Source organism: Leucopleurus acutus (assembly GCF_964270905.1).
Source record: "Leucopleurus acutus genome assembly, chromosome: 20".
Classification (NCBI taxonomy): Eukaryota; Metazoa; Chordata; class Mammalia; order Artiodactyla; family Delphinidae; genus Leucopleurus; species Leucopleurus acutus.
In genome coordinates, this window is record NC_139162.1 from 27,504,315 (window position 1) to 27,520,917 (window position 16,603).

At 54.9% G+C, this 16,603-nt stretch overlaps 2 protein-coding genes across 3 annotated transcripts; one reads left to right on the forward strand and one right to left on the reverse strand.

Annotated features, from left to right (window-relative positions):
- The first annotated feature begins 238 nt into the window (after positions 1-238).
- Positions 239-7,715, forward strand: DOK4 (docking protein 4). Of its 2 annotated transcripts, XM_082862952.1 has the most exons (9): positions 239-343; positions 860-1,090; positions 4,649-4,756; positions 4,915-5,029; positions 5,261-5,380; positions 5,475-5,664; positions 6,362-6,500; positions 6,658-6,781; positions 6,899-7,715. In XM_082862952.1, the coding sequence occupies exons 2-9, from the start codon at positions 1,025-1,027 to the stop codon at positions 7,015-7,017; spliced, it is 981 nt and encodes a 326-aa protein (XP_082719078.1). In that variant the 5' UTR covers positions 239-343; positions 860-1,024; the 3' UTR covers positions 7,018-7,715. The 2 variants fall into 2 exon arrangements, with proteins under 2 accessions (XP_082719078.1, XP_082719077.1); XM_082862951.1 differs by having other exon boundaries at positions 6,658-7,715.
- Positions 7,716-7,894: 179 nt separating this feature from the next.
- POLR2C (RNA polymerase II subunit C) lies at positions 7,895-16,264 on the reverse strand. The gene is made up of 9 exons (XM_082862954.1): positions 16,155-16,264; positions 15,935-15,984; positions 13,743-13,811; positions 13,548-13,600; positions 10,968-11,096; positions 10,473-10,524; positions 10,177-10,345; positions 9,957-10,031; positions 7,895-9,361 (listed from the first exon to the last, which is right to left on the reverse strand). Exons 1-9 carry the CDS (start codon positions 16,238-16,240, stop codon positions 9,217-9,219), a joined length of 828 nt encoding a protein of 275 aa, XP_082719080.1. The 5' UTR covers positions 16,241-16,264; the 3' UTR covers positions 7,895-9,216.
- Positions 16,265-16,603: the final 339 nt, after the last annotated feature.

The following is a 16,603-nucleotide window of genomic DNA, read 5'->3' on the forward strand; positions in this document are numbered from 1 at the left end:
TCCTCTGCCCCAAGCCCAGGTGATTGCTAGTTCTCCATGTAATTAACTCCTGCCTGTGCTCAGGATGTGGGGCACCGCAAGTCCTGGCCAGACCCAGTGCCCTCACAGACCAGCCTGACCTTCCCAGCGCCAGGGCGAGGTGACTGCTTCCACAGTGGCCACCTCCAGCCTGCCCAGCACATTCCTCAGGCTTATCTGAGAGCCCGCCCCACTGGACTCTGCCCTCCCACCCAGGAAGCAGCACCCAGACGAGCTGCTGAAGAGTTCCAGGGGCAGAGAGCAGGGCCTGAGTGGGCTTGAGGTGACGATTCTCAGCCTCTTGCCTGGAGCTGAGGAGAACCAGGTATAGAACGGGGTGGGGCAGAGGGATTGGGGGGTCTGCTGAGACTGACAAGGGAAGTTGTCTAACCTCAGGGAGCATGGGTCCCAGAATCTGTGCCATCTCCCAAGAGCCCCATCTCTGGGAAGGCTTTCCCGTGTGGAGCCTCCTGTGCACAGGAGGGGGGCCTGCTCTAAGTCTACCCCTAAGTTGTAGCAGGAGATAGGGCCCAACAGCAGCTCGGGGCCACCTCCTTTCCTCTGCCCGCACCTCCACAGCAGGAGCCGGAGCCAGTCCTCCCAGGAAGGGGTTAACCGCCAGCCCCAGCCGTGAGGGAGGGGACTGGGCTGGACCATTTTCCTCGTAGCTGCCTCCACCTCGGTTTTCCTGAATGGTTCTGTCGTCCTGGGGTGGGGAGGGAAGGGAAGGAAGAAGGGCGGGCTGAGGGAGGAAGGGAGGGAGGAGTGTGGGAAGAGGAAGGAAGAAAGAGCGAGACAGCCAGGGGAAGAGAAAGATGTCACTGTGTAATCTCCCTGTCAGTTTTACTTCCAGCAGGCTCCGGGCGAAAGAGCTGCTAGAACAATGCTGAGGCAGCCCCGACGGAGTATCTCGAACAGGTGATCGGAGGAGCCGGGAAACCGAGGCCACCTGGGCATCCCTCCCCTCGCCTGGGCCGGCCAGAGCCTCAAAGACGGTGGAGAAACCATGGCGACCAATTTCAACGACATCGTCAAGCAGGGCTACGTGAAGATGAAGAGCAGGAAGCTCGGGGTGAGCCACCTCCAGGGGGCCCTGCCAAGGAACTTGGGCTGGCGCCTGGTGGCGTGTCCGGGGTGTGCGGCTGCCCGCCTGTGGCCCGGCATCGTGCATTGCTGGTCTGGAGGCTTCTGGCCAGCGGGCTGCCCAGCATGTGCCTGGGCCCGGCTCTGCCTGCTGCAGCTCCCGCCCCAGCCGGGCTGGCTGGCTGGCATCCCAGCGGCTGGGCCAGCGGTGGCAGCCGATGGGCAGGCGGCTCCCCTGCTATTGTTGAAGTTGTCGCCAGGGCAGCGGCTGGAAATGCCGGGCTGTGTCCGAGCTGAGACCGGCTTCTCACTTCCCCTTGCCATCACCTCCTCGTTTCCTTCCTCCCCTCTCCTGGCCTCTTTGCTTTTAAGTACCTCATCTCCCCTGCTTCCCATTGCTTTCTGTGTACGGGCGTTTATTTATTTATCTTTGGTGGTTGCTTTTCCAGTTAAAAAAAGCATTTGAGAAGGAGAGTGGTTGGTTGCTGGGGGGAGGGCAGTGGTGGGAGGGGTGCAGAAGCCGGTGTTTACGTGGTTTATGAGAGAGAACCTGGCTGGGCTGGATGGCCCGTGGCACTGGGACAGGCTGCTTTCCTCCCAGGTGTTGGAGGCGGCTGGGGGCTTGGAGGGCCTGTGGAGATGAGGCCTCAGACACACCTCTGCTGGGTGTGCACCCTCTCCCACCCCGTACGGCTGGAAACCGCCCAAAAGGCATGAGCAGGGGCCCCGGGGACCAATTTAATAATCTTGGTGAGATTGTCCCGAGAGCGGGCTTTATTCCCGGACCCTCCTCCCTCCTCCAGTGAGGGGTCTCCCCAGTAGAAAGAAAACCCTGGCGACTGAGGTAGCCCAAGTCTTGTGTTTTACCTGGGTCCCCTGCCCTTCCGTTCCCCCTCCCCCATGGCCTTGATGGGGTGGGGGATCCGACCGCTCAAGGCTTCCTGGCTCAGCTGAGTGGGGTGGGGGAGGAGCAGGGCTCTGATACTCAGCTTCCCTGCCTGCGAACCAGACAGAGCAGGACTGGCCTTGGAGCAGGGCGGCTCCTGCACCTCCTTCCCCTCCTGTGCCCTCAACCCCCAGGGCCCCTGCGGGAGGCTCTTCTGTCCCGGCAGGAGGCGGCCGCTTAGCTGGTGGGCATGTTTGGGGTCTTAACTGGATTTGGACTGTATCCCAACCTGGGCCGTGGTGGCCATCGGCCACCTTGTTCGTGCCCTGAGAGAAGGATGGAACCCACTTTGCGCACAGAACAAGGAGAAGAACTAAGGCTGAGGTGGGGAGGCAAGGGGGTGGGGGCCCAGGTTCTAGTGTGGTGACTCGTTCCTGAGGGCCCAGACCTGTCAGGTCCCCAGGGGCCAGCTGGGCTGCAACCCTGTCCAGAGCAGAGCTTCCCAGGAAGGCAAGCCACTTGGGGTGGCCGCTTGGGCTCAGAACCAGGCCTGTTCCAGGGGCAGGCCTGGGAACCCATGGTGGGCACAGTCAGGGGGACGGTTTAGGGGCTGGGGCGTGGCCAGGCCTGGTCTGGAATCGCTCGCACTCAGGGAACCCGGCTTCCCCCTGCAGACCTGCTGTGAGGGGCTGCGGCCACCCAGCTGCTCTTGTCCCGGGGCAGCCATTCTTGCCTCAGCCCACAGAGGCGAGGCGGTAAGGGGTGGAAGAGATCAGGAGCAGATCGTCCTACCTGCCAGGGCTTTCCTCCCAAGGCAGAGCTCTGGCAGAGTGTTTCTGAAGCGCTGATCAAAGACCTATGAGAAGTGGGGAAGGAGGGCTCTTGAGCGCAGTGGCTCCCTGGGGCTGTGTGTGTATGTGCTGCGTGTGCGTGCTGCGTGTGTGTGTGTGTGTGTGTGTGTCCTGTAACCAGGCAACCGGAGTGCTCAGGCCCCCAGGACTTCTGCCCCTGCCTCTGCAGACGGCATGGAGCCCATCCTGGCAGGGCATATCTGGGTCGGCAGCATTCCTGCATTCATCCATCAATCCATCCATTCATTCACGGTCCCTTCATATTATCATTCACTTGTTCAGCAGAGGTCTGTTAACGAAGCGACTGGGATGTGAGGATTCTGAGAATAAAATATAGTCTCTGCCCTAAAGGAGCTCCTCAGCTGAGAGCTGAGGCCTGCTGGGGTTTAGGTGGATAGACCAGGGGCTGAGCCAGGGTCATGGGGGCAGGGACAGACATGTCTCCTAGTCTCAGGGGCCAGAAATAGCCTGGTTGTGAGTAGCTTCTTGGGATGGGGACTGCCTGAGCCCACCGCACCCCAGGATCCTGCCTGCCGAGGACCTGGTACCCACACAGCAGGGCAGAGAAGGGGAGGGGGCTTGAGCCTGTGGCCCAGAGGCCCCTTCGCCTCCTCTGCTCTGGGCCCCTCAGTCTCCCCACTGTTTGCCAGTGAGAGGAGCACTGGAGATTCCCGGGGAATGGCTCTGCCAGGCTTCTGGAGTGCTTGCTGAAAGAGGAGGTACATCCCCGCCAGACTTTGGACTGGAAGAGAGCCTAAGGTGGGAGGGAGGGGGCCATGGGAGGAAGAGTCAGCAGCCCAGGCAGGTGGCTAGGGCCACCCCTTTGTGGGGGGTTGTCTGACAAGCCAGCTTGCCCCTTAGCCCCGGAGAGTGGTTGGCTTCCTGCTCCCTGGCTCTTGCCTCTTGGATGGAGTCCGTGAAGCTACAGAGAATTGGGGTGGATTTAGGTACGGGCAGTGGTTGGGACAAGGAGGGAACCTTGCCCGGGAAGGCACCGTGCTCTGGGGTAACCCCAGTTTCTTGGCTCTGCCCCTTGATCTCTGAGAGCCTCTGGTTTCCCAGCTGGAACAGGGAACTAACCCTGATTCCCTACACTCCAGGGTTGGTCAGAGAATGAGAAGAGAGGGTTAGTGAAAGGTCCTAGAGACAAGAGGGGGTGTTACCCACATCAAGAGCCCTCCCCCGGCTCTAAGAACAAGGGCCACGGTGCTTTGCAGGCTGGGACCGGGCAAGGGCCTAATCCCTGTCCCCGCAGCACTGCCTCTGTCGTGGCGGGTGCTCCTGGGGCCCTGGGCAGAACCTTAGCACAGCGGGCTCCCAGGACAGCCCTGGTTCTAGGCAGCCTGTTTTAAATACCAGCTCTACCATTCATTAGCTGTTACTCAATTTTGGGGTGCCTCATTCCCTGTCTAATAAAGTGGAGATGATAATAGAAGCGACCTCAAGAGTGACCCTGAGATTAAATGTGAAGAGTGCTAATAACAAAAAGTACAAATAGGAAGCACTCCATAAATGTTGGCTACTTACGTTACACCCAGAGCTAAGCTCAGTAAACAGTAACTCAGGAGCACCCTTTATGGGACAGCCTTTCAGAGCCAGCGAAGAAACGACTGACTTTTCAATTCGGGGAGGGTCCTCTTCCCCAGGGCAGGGTGTCATGCTCGTGTCAGCTGTCCCCAGATCTCTTGGGCCTGAGCTCCCTGGAAGGCTGTGCGGCACTGCCCGCTGTGGTAGGCAGGGGTAACTCCAGGGTCACCGGCTGCCTTGGGGGTGGTCCGGGGTCTGATCCCCCTGCCATCTTGTCCCACAGATCTACCGGAGGTGCTGGCTGGTGTTCCGGAAATCCTCCAGCAAGGGGCCCCAGCGGCTGGAGAAGTATCCAGATGAGAAGTCAGTGTGCCTCCGAGGCTGCCCCAAGGTTAGGGGGCCCGGGCCCTAGCTCTCCCAACCTGTAAGCAGCGAGGATTTGTTCAGAGTCCTGAGGGCCAAGAGGACCCTCCTGGGGGTGGCAGAGCCATGGGGGATGCAGAGGGAGGTGCTTCAACCTGGCCGAGTACCTTGTGGATGCTGTTCCAGGTGACAGAGATCAGCAACGTCAAGTGTGTCACACGGCTCCCCAAGGAGACCAAGAGACAGGCAGTGGCCATCATATTCACCGACGACTCGGCACGTACCTTCACCTGCGACTCAGGTGAGGGGATGCGGCTGCAGGCTGTGGGCTGGTCAAGGTCCACTGCCTGGGTATGATGTGTGGGTGCAGGGCACCTTTGGGGGAGCAGCCCCAGGGCGAGGTGGGGCAGGCGCACAGAGCCCGCTGGCCTTGCCCCCTGCCTGGCGGGGTGGGGTGACTCCGGCTGAAGCACATGGGCTGGGCTGCTGGGGCCCCTGAGCTGGCGGCACGAAGAGGGACTATCTTCTCCAGAGCTGGAGGCAGAGGAGTGGTACAAGACTCTGTCTGTGGAGTGCCTGGGGTCGAGGCTCAATGACATCAGTCTGGGAGAGCCGGACCTCCTGGCCCCAGGAGTGCAGTGCGAGCAGACAGGTGAGGCCTGGCGCTGGCACGGGGTGGGGGTGAGAGGGAGACCCCCCCCAGGCCCCCCACAAAGCTCCAGGCCCACTTGCCCACTCCCATCCAGATCGCTTCAACGTCTTCCTGCTGCCCTGCCCCAACCTGGATGTGTATGGCGAGTGCAAGCTGCAGATCACCCACGAGAACATCTACCTCTGGGACATACACAACCCCCGCGTGAAGCTCGTCTCGTGGCCCCTCTGCTCACTGCGCCGCTATGGCCGGGATGCCACACGCTTTACCTTCGAGGCTGGCCGGTAGGACCCACTCGCCTCCCCGCCGTCCCACCGCGGTCATGATGGTAGCTGCCATTCACTGTGTCGGGCACTGTGCTGGAAGCTTAAGTTATTTATCAGCACAGCATGCTGAAGGGGAACCCATTTTACAGATGAAGAAATTGAGACTCACAGCAGGTAGGTCAAGTGAAGCTGTTTACCAAGTCAGACTGCTCAGGCTCTGATCAGATGCTGGCCCTGGCATTGACTAGCTCTGTGATTGTGGACCTGAGTCTCAGTTTCCTCCTCTGTCAAATAGGGGATGATAAAAGTACCTGACCTCATAGACTGGGTTATGGTAAGGACTGGGTATAGCTTGAACCCTGGAGCAGTCTGCCTAGACTCAAGTTCTGTATAATCCACTGTGTAACTTTCGTTGTTACCTTCTGAATGCCTCAGTTTCCTCATCTGTAAAATGGCTTGAGAAAAATTATAATAACGAGGAAACGGTAGTAGCACACAGACCAGAGTGGGGTGGTGGGGAAAATGGAATGGATTAATCCTTGTAAAGCATATAGACCCCCACCTGGCACACAGAAAATGTTCAGCGTGTTTGAGCTGGGTGGTCAGACCCTCAGACGACAGCCCTGCCTGTTCCCAGACGAGAGCCTGACTGTGCATGTGCACACACATGGGGTCATACCCACCACCTGGCTCTCGGTGCTACTTGTGTCCCCAGGATGTGTGACGCTGGGGAAGGGCTCTACACCTTCCAGACGCAGGATGGGGAACAGATTTACCAGCGGGTCCACAGTGCCACCCTGGCCATCGCTGAGCAGCACAAGAGGGTCCTGCTGGAAATGGAGAAGAACGTGAGGGTGAGGCAGTGCGTGTCTCGGTCCAGGGTAGGGGGAGGCTGGCGGGCGGGGGGCCGTGAGAGTGGCAGCTGTCTCCAGCTGGTGTGTCCGGGAGAGGCAGGCAGGGTCTTGGGCTGGCTGCTCTGGGCTTAGCCACTGACCCTTCTCTGCCCCACAGCTGCTGAACAAGGGCACAGAACATTACTCATACCCCTGCACGCCCACGACCATGCTGCCCCGCAGTGCCTACTGGCACCACATCACCAGTTCCCAGAACATCGCTGAGGCCTCCAGCTATGCCGGTGAGTCACTGCTGGGCCCCACCCACACCGGCCAGGAGGCTCTGTGGAGGACAAGGCATGTTGGGCAGGGGCCTTCTGTCCCGGGCCCAAGGCCTCAGCCTGCCTGTGTGTCCACAGGTGAGGGGTATGGGACGGCCCAGGCCAGCTCAGAAACGGACCTCCTCAACAGATTCATCCTGCTAAAGCCAAAGCCCAGCCAGGGGGGCAGCAGCGAGGCCAAGGCCCCTTCCCAGTGACGGCAGAGCTGGCACACAGATGACCACTGGGGCTGCCTGCAGCGCGTCATGGATGGCATGGAAGGGCTGTGGGCCAAGAGCCTGGGGAAAGGGAGCAAGCGGTCCCTTCTTTGCCCCCGAGGGTGAGACTGGACCAAGGCAAAGGGCTGGCCATGCCACCTGAGCATGTGTGAGGGGCTGGAGCTACCATGGGACTATATACTGTTAATGATTTTAATATATATGGCTTATGATGTATTCTGTATTAATAAGATTCCCCCTCTGACCCTCCCTGCCACCACATACACAGTTTTTAATCCCATGACCAGGCCACAGTCAAGGCTGTTTTGAATGTGAGGGCAGCGGTTTCCCTGTCCCCCATGGTACCAGCCCTCCTGCTGCCAGGACCTGAGCTGCCAGGGCCAGAGGAGGGAGACACTCCACACTCCCGGCTGCCGCGCTGGCTGCTGGCTTTTCCCAAGCAGCCCAGGGGCGGAGACAGCAGGTGGCTTCTCAGTCCCTCTGGGCCTAGAGTGGCACAGGAAGGATCCGAACTTACACTGTGCCACTTGGTAGCCTTGCACTTGGAGTTTTCAGCAGAGGTGACGTCTGGTTGACACCTCAGGTGAAAAATCTGGCTTGAAAATGGTTTCTGCCCAGACTCCTTCATGCTTAGCAGGCCGAGGAGACGCCCTGGGGGTGGGGGGTGCTGGTTACCTTGCCCAGGGAGGACAGCCAGTCCTGGGCTCTTTCCTGCCCTCGGGCCAGGCCGGCCACACAGGAGGACTGCGGTGAGGGGGAGTGGGGAAGCGCCCTGCTGCCCGCTCTCAGTGACCGGCGTGGGCAGTGCTCCCACAGAGGGAGCCCCTCTGCCCTGTCTGGCCTCCCTCCGGCAGCCAAAGTACTCAGAAGCCGGTCAGAGACCTCCCCATTTCCTCCTCCACATGGTGCTGAGGCTCCCTGCTGAAATGCAATTAAAGCAACTGATTTTCTAGTGCTGGTATTTACTGACGACCGTGCAGAAGGGCTATCTTTTTACTCACATCAAACCTTTAGTTGCGTGTGTGTTGGGTTGTTTTTAATATTTTAGGGTTCTGATTTGAGGGAACAGACCTTCTTGTAAATAACCATTATTCAAGTCGTGGCAGGAGGATGCTAAAGCAAGAGGCCCCCTCCGACAGAGCACTGGAGCCTGGGAGGTGGCCACAGCCTGCTCAGCTCTGACCCTGACCCAGGGAATGACCACCTAGAGGAATAAGCTAGCCTGAAGAAGGGAGCCCAAAGGCCACGGAGGGGAGGCAGAGCTGGCTGGCTTGGTTAGTGGCACGATGACGCATGAAGGCGATTACGTACGTTTTGCTCTTTATTGCCAAAAATAAAAACTTTAAAAGACAACTACTGTTAATAAATAACCCTTCCTTTTTGTACTAGATCTCTGGTTTTCTCCAGGCTTCTCCTGCCCGGCTGCCTAATGAACTGCTTTGGGTATGTTCCTACCTATAGGGCTAAGTGGTCAAGGCCAGACCTCCATGAAGGCCCTTGCCCTCCCCCACAAATTAAATAGCCTGGCCATTGTTGGTGACGTTCAAAACTCATGGGTAGAGAACAAAATACAAGGCTTACTGGCGGGAAGAGGGGGATAGCCTGGGCCTAACACTACTCTCACAGGATTCTCAAATTAGGGACACTTGGGAATTTGAGTGAAGAACCAATAGACTGGCCGGGGCAGGGACTGGAAGGGCTGGCAGGAGCCTGAGTAGGGTCCTAGATTCAGCGCTAACACAGAAGCCTAAGGTGCAACAGTGAACATTCCAACTTGTGAACAGAAAGGATTTGAAGTAAAGAACTGAAATACCCAGAAGATGAGAGTTCAGCTCAGTGGTTCCCAACAGGGGAATGCCGTGGCCCCCTGAGGCACACTGAATACAGGGCAGAAGGGATGTTCCGGGCAGCACTACTGCCCATCAGCAGGCAGGGCCGGGTACGCTAAATGTCTGGGAAGGGACCGTCCTGCCTCCAACAGCAGTGCTGGCCCTGGTAATCTGTGACTGCGCAAGGCTGGGATGGACCTACCCTTCCCCGCTGCTACCTTTCTAATTGGTACTGAAGACTTGCCAGGAAGCTTGAGCAACAGCTGTCCAGTCCCCAGGAGCCAAGATCTGGAGTCTCAGGAGAGACCTAAAATTCAACTGCTGTTCTGCTGAAACAGGTGAGCTGCAGCTAGTTTATGGTCAGGACGTCACTCTGGATCTCGTGGCTTAACTGGGTCTGTAAATCACTCAGCTTCTTCTTTAATCCAGACAGGGCTGACAGGACAATGGTTTCAGGGCGCAGAGAGCCACAGGACTCCACGTTGTAGTAAAACCTGAGAGGCAAGAGTCTGGTGAGAGCCCTCCATGAGGCTCTCATGAGCTATGGCCACAGGCCCGCCTCCCTCCTGGGTCCTGACTCCTTTCTCCCCATGAACTCGACCTTGCCCCAGGGCTGACCTCCATCCAACCTCTTACAAACAGTGGTCCCAGGGCACTTTGCAGGACCTCGAGGAGGCCACGGCTACCTCAGAACAATATCTCAAAACACCTGTGTATGGATGTATTCTACACTGGGGGTAAGAGAACGATAAGTAAGCATGTCACCTGCTCCAGCACTTTCATGTTCGTCACTAGAAGGCTCTGGTCACTTTGGGGCCCTAGGTTTGATCCTAGGTTGATCTTTCTTTGGGAGCTGAAAAATCAGACTAGGAACAGTCTGGATAACTGGAGGGCCCCCCTTCCCCCCAGCGACCAAAGGGGGATGATAATCTGCCTGGATGTGCACGTACGGTGGGTTCAGCAGTTACCAGCCCCTCCTCAGCTGAGGGGAACTGGGATGGGCGGGAAAGGGCCTCCCTAACTCAGAGGCTGCATCAGAACTGTACGTCCTTACACACGTTACCTTCAAGTGCCAGACCGGGCTCTTACCTCTCCGGCTTGCCGTTGGGGTCGTAGGGCGCCTGCGACTCATCCTCGTCCAGCTCTGAGTACTCACTCTTCGGCCTGAGGTCAAACACAGATCAGCACAGGTTGCTCCTGCCGCTTTGAGGGCACCTGTGTCTCACAGTGAGGCTGCCCCATCTCGGTCACCAGGAGCCATTTCCACACCCGCCCGCCCTGCCTGCCTTCGCTCCCAGCAGGAACATACCACTCCTCCGGCTTGGGGTACACCGTGTGCCTCAGGGCATTGTCGGGATCGTATTCAAAAGCCACGCCTGCAGTCGGGTTCCACTTGGCGTGTTCCTTGCCAAAGCCCTTTTTGGCGTAGGCTCGAAGCCTCAGCTCCTGGCCCTTTCTCAGCTTGACGATGAGAATGTCTGTGGGGAGATGTGAGTCAGTCGAGGGCCAGCAGAGGCACGGCTCTCCACGGTCCGACCTGCAGCGCCACTGAAGGGCCGGGCAGCGCGAGAGCCTGGGTCTGGCGTCCGCCCCTCGGGCCCTTACCATCCTGCTCCACGTAGTCGTTGGGGTCATTATCTCGGCTCCGGGATGTCACCTGTAGGGGCCCAGACAGAGGCACTTATTAGCTGCTGCGCATCTCCCCACGCACCCTTTCTGGCACCCACCTTCCGGCACCTCCAGACCGCAACCTGCCGAGCCGAGGAAAGGATGCCTGAGGAGGAGGTGGCAGAAGTGCCCACTAGGACCCAGTCTGTGCTGGTTACTGGCCTCTAACCCCTACCTCATGGCTCTGTGACAACCTCCCCAGTCAGAACAGTGCCATGGCCTTTAAAAGGGTCCTTAGTGGACAGGGCCCACAGCACCAGTGCTTCTGCCCACACTGGCAAGAGTCCAGAATTATTAGCACTTCTAGGCATCAAGCTTAGGTTAAGGCAGAACGTAACACAGGGAAAGTCGGTGTCTTATAAGAATCCACCCCAATCTGGCCCACTTGGAGCCAGGAGAGCAAAGGTCCTGGCTACGGAGGGCGTTCCTGACCGGAATGACCCGGGGGCTGTTGGAGATGAGGTCTCGAGACGTGACGTGACGCGTCTGGTCTTCGTTACACCGCACGTCGAGGGTGAACTCCACCGAGCACTCGGGGCAGAACTCTTCACACGTACAGTCCTGAGGCAGGAAGAGAGGCAGGAGTGAGTCTGCGGAGAGACGGCGAATCCTGGCTTGGCTCCCCGCTTCTAATACCCTGTTCCTTAAGGTTCTTCATCTGGGAGAGGGTGGATCACAGCCTCCAGGCTCTCGTGGGCTGTGTCCATCTGCACACCACTCAGGCTGCTCAAGGGCAGGCGCGTCCCAGCTCAGAGACCGCCTATACGCTGGCGTCCATGTGTCCTTCCCACCCCTCGCTGCCAGGCCACCGCTGGGAGACACACTAACATCTCACCCTGGCCTCGGAGCGCTCTTCCTCAGAGAACCAAGGCGGTAAGAAGGAAGAGGCTTTCACACTGCATAGTTCAGCGTCCCCTGCGCTAAGTGGACTAGCCTGGGAATGCAATTGCCATTTAAAATAAAACAATCCAGGGAACAATAGAAAAAAGTACATTTTAAATTCCAGACTACTGACCTTTTCTTTAAAAATTTCATACGGAAATTTTTTCACAAAAGCAGAGAAGAGTGTAAGAGACTGCCACAATGTAAGCATCACTTGGCTTCAATAATTCTCACGTTTGCCATTCTTTAAACTGATTCTTGAAACCCTCCCGTATTAGAGATTAGCTGCTACCGTTTAACTTCAGGCAAGACGAGAGTTAACTAGAATGTAATCAAGCAAACTGTTCTCCCCCTCAAGCCAGTGAGGAAAATCCAACCTATTTTCGATGTTTTCAAGACAATGAGGAAGATCTAGGGGCCATACCTGGATAGTCTGCAATCATACACAAGTGAGACAGGAAGGCAACCTAGACCCTTGAGACTGAATCACTCACAAATATGAAATTAAAGAAGCAAAATGTAATGGAAGACAAAAATATGAAAAGGTACTTAACCTCAAAAAAATATATATAATGAAAAGAGAGGAGTCTGTTCAAGAGATCAAGAGACTAAAGAGGTATAACAACTGAATGCAATGCACGAATGACAGACCCACAAACAAAAAACAATTAAGGGGAATTCCCTGGCGGTCCAGTGCTTAGGACTCCTCGCTTTCACTGCCAAGGGCGCGGGTTCAATCCCTGGTCAGGGAACTAAGATCCCGCAAGCTGCGTGGTGCAGCCAAACAAGAAAACAGTTAAGGACATTTTGAGGATAACTAGGAAAATCTGAATTTAGACTGTAGATAGATAGTACAAATCATGGCTAATTTTCCTAGGCATGATAAGTGTGGCTATGTAGGAAAATATCCTTATTTTTAGGACATGCATGCTGATGTAGCTCGGGGGAGAAATGTCATGATTTCTGCAACGTTCTTTCAGACCGTTCAGCAAAAATCACATCTATATGAAACACAAAGCAAATATAGCAAAATATCAACAACTGGAAATTACAGGTGAAAAGACAATGAGTATTTATTCTACTTTTCACTTTTCTGAACATTTTCAGAAAAAAAACCCCGAAAAAATCCATACCATCTTTGCTCAGTAAATGCAATACTAGAAACAAATTTAACGGTAGGAACTGTTAGGTCATGGGGGATGCATATCTTTATATAAGATACTGACTAACTGGTCTTCAACTGGTTGTACAACTGTCTTCACCAATATATGTGATGTTTTATTTCTTAAAAACAGACTCTGGAGACGTGGAGCAAAATGGTGAAATGTTAGAATGTGACAACCGGTTTGGTGGGAGCATGCCTATTTGTTATATTAGCTCCACACTTTGCTGCGTGCTTGAACAGTTCTTTTAAAAAACACATATAAATTTACAAAATATATCAAATTAGCCACTATAAAAATGACATGCCCTCGGGAATATTAGAAAATGGGCTGATTCAGGATCACCTACAGCCATCAAGAAGGAATAGTCTCAAGCTGTTACCTAATGCAGCTCTGCTGAAAGGATGCAGGTAACCTAATCCTGTCCTACACTCTCCCTAGTTCTAAGTCTGTTAACGTGTCATGGAAGTGCAAACCTGGCCCTAGAGGCAGGGAGCCGTGTTGAACTAGCAGAACTTACGGGGTGAGGCACAGACCTGCAGACACCAGTACCCCAGTCACTCAGGTGCTGCTCGGTGGGACAGCTCTCACTCCCTCTGCTCCTTCTCCTCACCCTCTAACCTCTGTCGACTTCCTTTAGCCTCCTAGGCCCCTGTCCCTGGGAAGAGATGCTCTGGAAAGCAGAGTCTGAAGAGAAACAGCCCCACCCGTTCCGTATAAATGGGCATCCAGGAGTATGCCCCCTCTTATGTGGCTGGCTAATGAGACTCCCCAATGCCCCTTGAGACTAATCAATCTGAGGTCCCATCAGAACCAAAGACCAATCAATGCCTGCTTTGGGCTCTAGACAACATCTCCACATTGTCTTTCTAAAAGCTGAAAGCAAGATGTCGGGAAAAATCCTTGTAAGAACTAAGGTTCCCTGCCTCCCCCCACTCCCGACCTTCCATCCAAGCACACAGCATACCCGGGAGTACTGCAGCTTGTCCACAATGTCGTCACTCGTGAGGGGAATTAATCCTGGAAGACAGAAAAGCACATTAAAGAAGGCCAAGGGGCCAAGCCAAAAGGAGAACCCAGAAGTCACCCCGGGAGTGAGGAGGCTTTCTCCTCTGACACCGGCACAGCCCCCTCCCTTTAACTCTCCAAACTCAGCACTCACCAAGCCTGTGAGCAATGAACTCATCGTGAAGGACTGAGGAATTGGCATCAATCTGAACCCAGTCAATTGCTAAAGAATGAAGGAAGCAGAAAAGGAGACATGCAGTTTAGCCACATTTATCTAAAGACTTAAGAGCAATGGTTCTCCAGATTTAAAAATCATCTAATGCTTATGAAATTGCAGAGGCCTGGCCAGGCTGCCAGAGACTCTGATTTCACAGCTCTGGAGTGGGGACCAGGAAGCTGCATTTTAACAAGAACCACACACACCACCTGCTTCCCTGCTCAGGTGGATCTGATGCAGAGAGTTCCCTGTACCACCGAAAAAACACTGACTTATTAGAGAATACCACGGGAGTGGGAACGTGTTTCTTTGAGCTGATTATTTCTGTCGGAAGCACTTAAATCTGCTATTCATGCCAACACCAAATCCAAGAGCACTTGAAAGTCAGACAAACCTCACAGAAGTAACACAGACTTATGGTCCACATCTCATTTTATGATATAGTGACCAGATTACTCAAGTTAATACTTTATTATCACTCAACCAACTAATGCTTACAGAATCCTTTAATGAGCGAGGCATACTAAGTATACAACCCAATCCCTACCAGCAATGAGCTAGTAGGACGGTAAGAACTGTACCTGTCACACACGCCTGACTTAAACACACATTCACTCATTCATTAATAAACATCTGCACATAAACAATTAAATTCATTAATCAAATGGCACTGCAGCCCAACTGCCCAAAGAGGGGCATGGACACTAGGTACGGAGGTCAGAAGAGGACCAGACATGACCTAGCCCCAACCTGCTTTGTCCTATGCTTCCTATTGCTTCCTCAACCCAAGCCAAATAAGGACCATGAGCCATGCTTTTCTGCCTCTGCGTCTTTCCTCCCACCGGCATGCCCTTAACCTCTCCTGTGCAGCTGAAAATCCTGAGCCTCCTATAAACCAAGCCTTGCCTGCCCTCCATGATACAGAGACGAACACTCTGTCCCTGTAAGCTCCTCCCTCCCAGAACTCTGTCCAGACTTCTCTTAAGACACCTGTCATATTTTGCCTTGTGTTATATTTGTGTGTCTTGTCTCTACCTCATGCTTCAAAAATCCCTTGGAGCAGGGTCTTCAGATGTCTTAACTTCTGTATTCCTAGCTGGGGCCTGGAATGCAGCAGGTGCTCAATATTATTTGTGGGAAAAGTGGCACTTAGAATGTCAGGGCTGCATCCTAAAGCACAAGTCCCTCATTTTACTCGTGATGGAACTAAGGCCCCGGGACATGGAGTGATCGGGCAGAGAAGGAGGACCAGCCCTCCAAGCTCTGAGTTGAAAAAGTCTCTGGGGGTGGTAATGGTGGAAAAACTATAACGTTCTCTTCTTTACCAAGCATTTGGCCTGCTTATTTCCTTAGGAGTCTGCACGCTTGATGCAGCAACTATAACCCAAACTCTCTGAGCTGACACTCAGAAGATATTTGTAGTGTATCTGTAAACGTGTAGAACGCCTAGTGCGGAATGGCTGGAACCAAAGCAGAAACAGATTCTCCCTCTTCTAGGCACCAAGGGCCCTGTAGCTATGCCTCTCCTTAATTGATCCAAAAGTCTGTCTTGCATTTGGGTTGTCTGTGAATTCATCTTTCCCCTGCAACTTCACTGTGAGCCTTTGGAAGGCAGGAACCCTGTACTTTACAGCTCTGCGTTCCCAGTGCCTAGCACCACTGCCTGGTGCTTATAGGCTCCCTAAATACAGTTGACGGAACAGATTCACATCTACCGGTAGTAGACACTCACTGAACACAATGCACAGAGATTACCTCCTTAATAATTGACATCACCCTGATAACTACCATTAGTGTCCGAACGTTAGAGAGGAAACTGCAGCACACAGTTTAATAACTTGCCCAAATTTCACAGAGACAGTAAGTGAAAACAGTATTCAAACCCAAGTCCAGACTCCTGAACCCGTGCTCTCCACCAACGCACGTGGAAGAGTGGAACTAAATAGCCCAGGGAGGTGACCAGAGTGGCCCAGGGCCAAGGGCACAGAGACCAGTCAAGTCTGCAGCATTACTGTTCTCTCAGCGCCCCCATCCCCGGCCCAAACCAAGGCTGGAGGCAGGAGCGCCAAGGTATGGGGAGGGTTGGGGGGAGACCTGGTGGCCCTGGCAACAAGGCGGGGGTCGCTTACCTATTATGGGCACCTCAGCGATGAACACCCTCCGGATAGAATTTGCCACCCTGAGGAATGAAAACCAAGCGGCGTGTGGGCACCGCAGCCTCGACAGGCCTTCCCCGCGACCCACGGTTCCCAAAGCGAAAGCCCTGGTCTGGAAAGATGACCCCCGCCCCACCTAGGCTGGGGCCCGCGGCTCTCCAGAGCCGCCAGCCTCTTCCCTCAGCAGCCTTACGCCAGGTCCGTATTCTCGATGATGAACTTGACATTCTCGTCGGTGAGCTCCGTGATCCGCACGGTAGGCTGGTTGGCATACGGCATCGCGCCCCACCACTCTCTCGGCCGCCAGCGTCGGCTGTACTGCGCCTGCGCCAACGCCGCCACCGGAAGTCGCTCGGCGCGGCCTTGCCGCTTCGGCGGAGAGGCGCTCAGAGCGCCACCTGCTGCTCGGAGGCCCAAAGTTTTTTCCACCCCCGCCCCCTTCTCTAAAGGGCACCAGGTTCAACCATTTGGAGGGCGATTTGGCAAAACATGCACACGCGCTTGACTCAACCATAACACTTCTAGGACTTCATACTGCAGAAGTACTTGCAGTTGTAAGCAAAGATACATCTACAAGGACGTTCACTGCAGCAGTCTGTAGCAGAAGATAAAACTACTTGCCCATTGACAGAGACCTGATTA

Bases quoted from the DNA above. Each gene is read 5' to 3' on its own strand.
- DOK4 (XM_082862951.1), top strand. From the start codon at position 1,025: ATGGCGACCAATTTCAACGACATCGTCAAGCAGGGCTACGTGAAGATG. The intron at 1,091-4,648 runs GTGAGCCACCTC...CTTGTCCCACAG, and splicing joins TGAAGAGCAGGAAGCTCGGG to ATCTACCGGAGGTGCTGGCT. The intron at 5,665-6,361 runs GTAGGACCCACT...TTGTGTCCCCAG, and splicing joins TTTACCTTCGAGGCTGGCCG to GATGTGTGACGCTGGGGAAG.
- POLR2C (XM_082862954.1), bottom strand. From the start codon at position 16,240: ATGCCGTATGCCAACCAGCCTACCGTGCGGATCACGGAGCTCACCGAC. The intron at 10,525-10,967 runs GTCAGGAACGCC...GGGCCCCTACAG, and splicing joins ACAGCCCCCGGGTCATTCCG to GTGACATCCCGGAGCCGAGA. The intron at 9,362-9,956 runs GTAAGAGCCCGG...CTTGCCTCTCAG, and splicing joins CCCAACGGCAAGCCGGAGAG to GTTTTACTACAACGTGGAGT.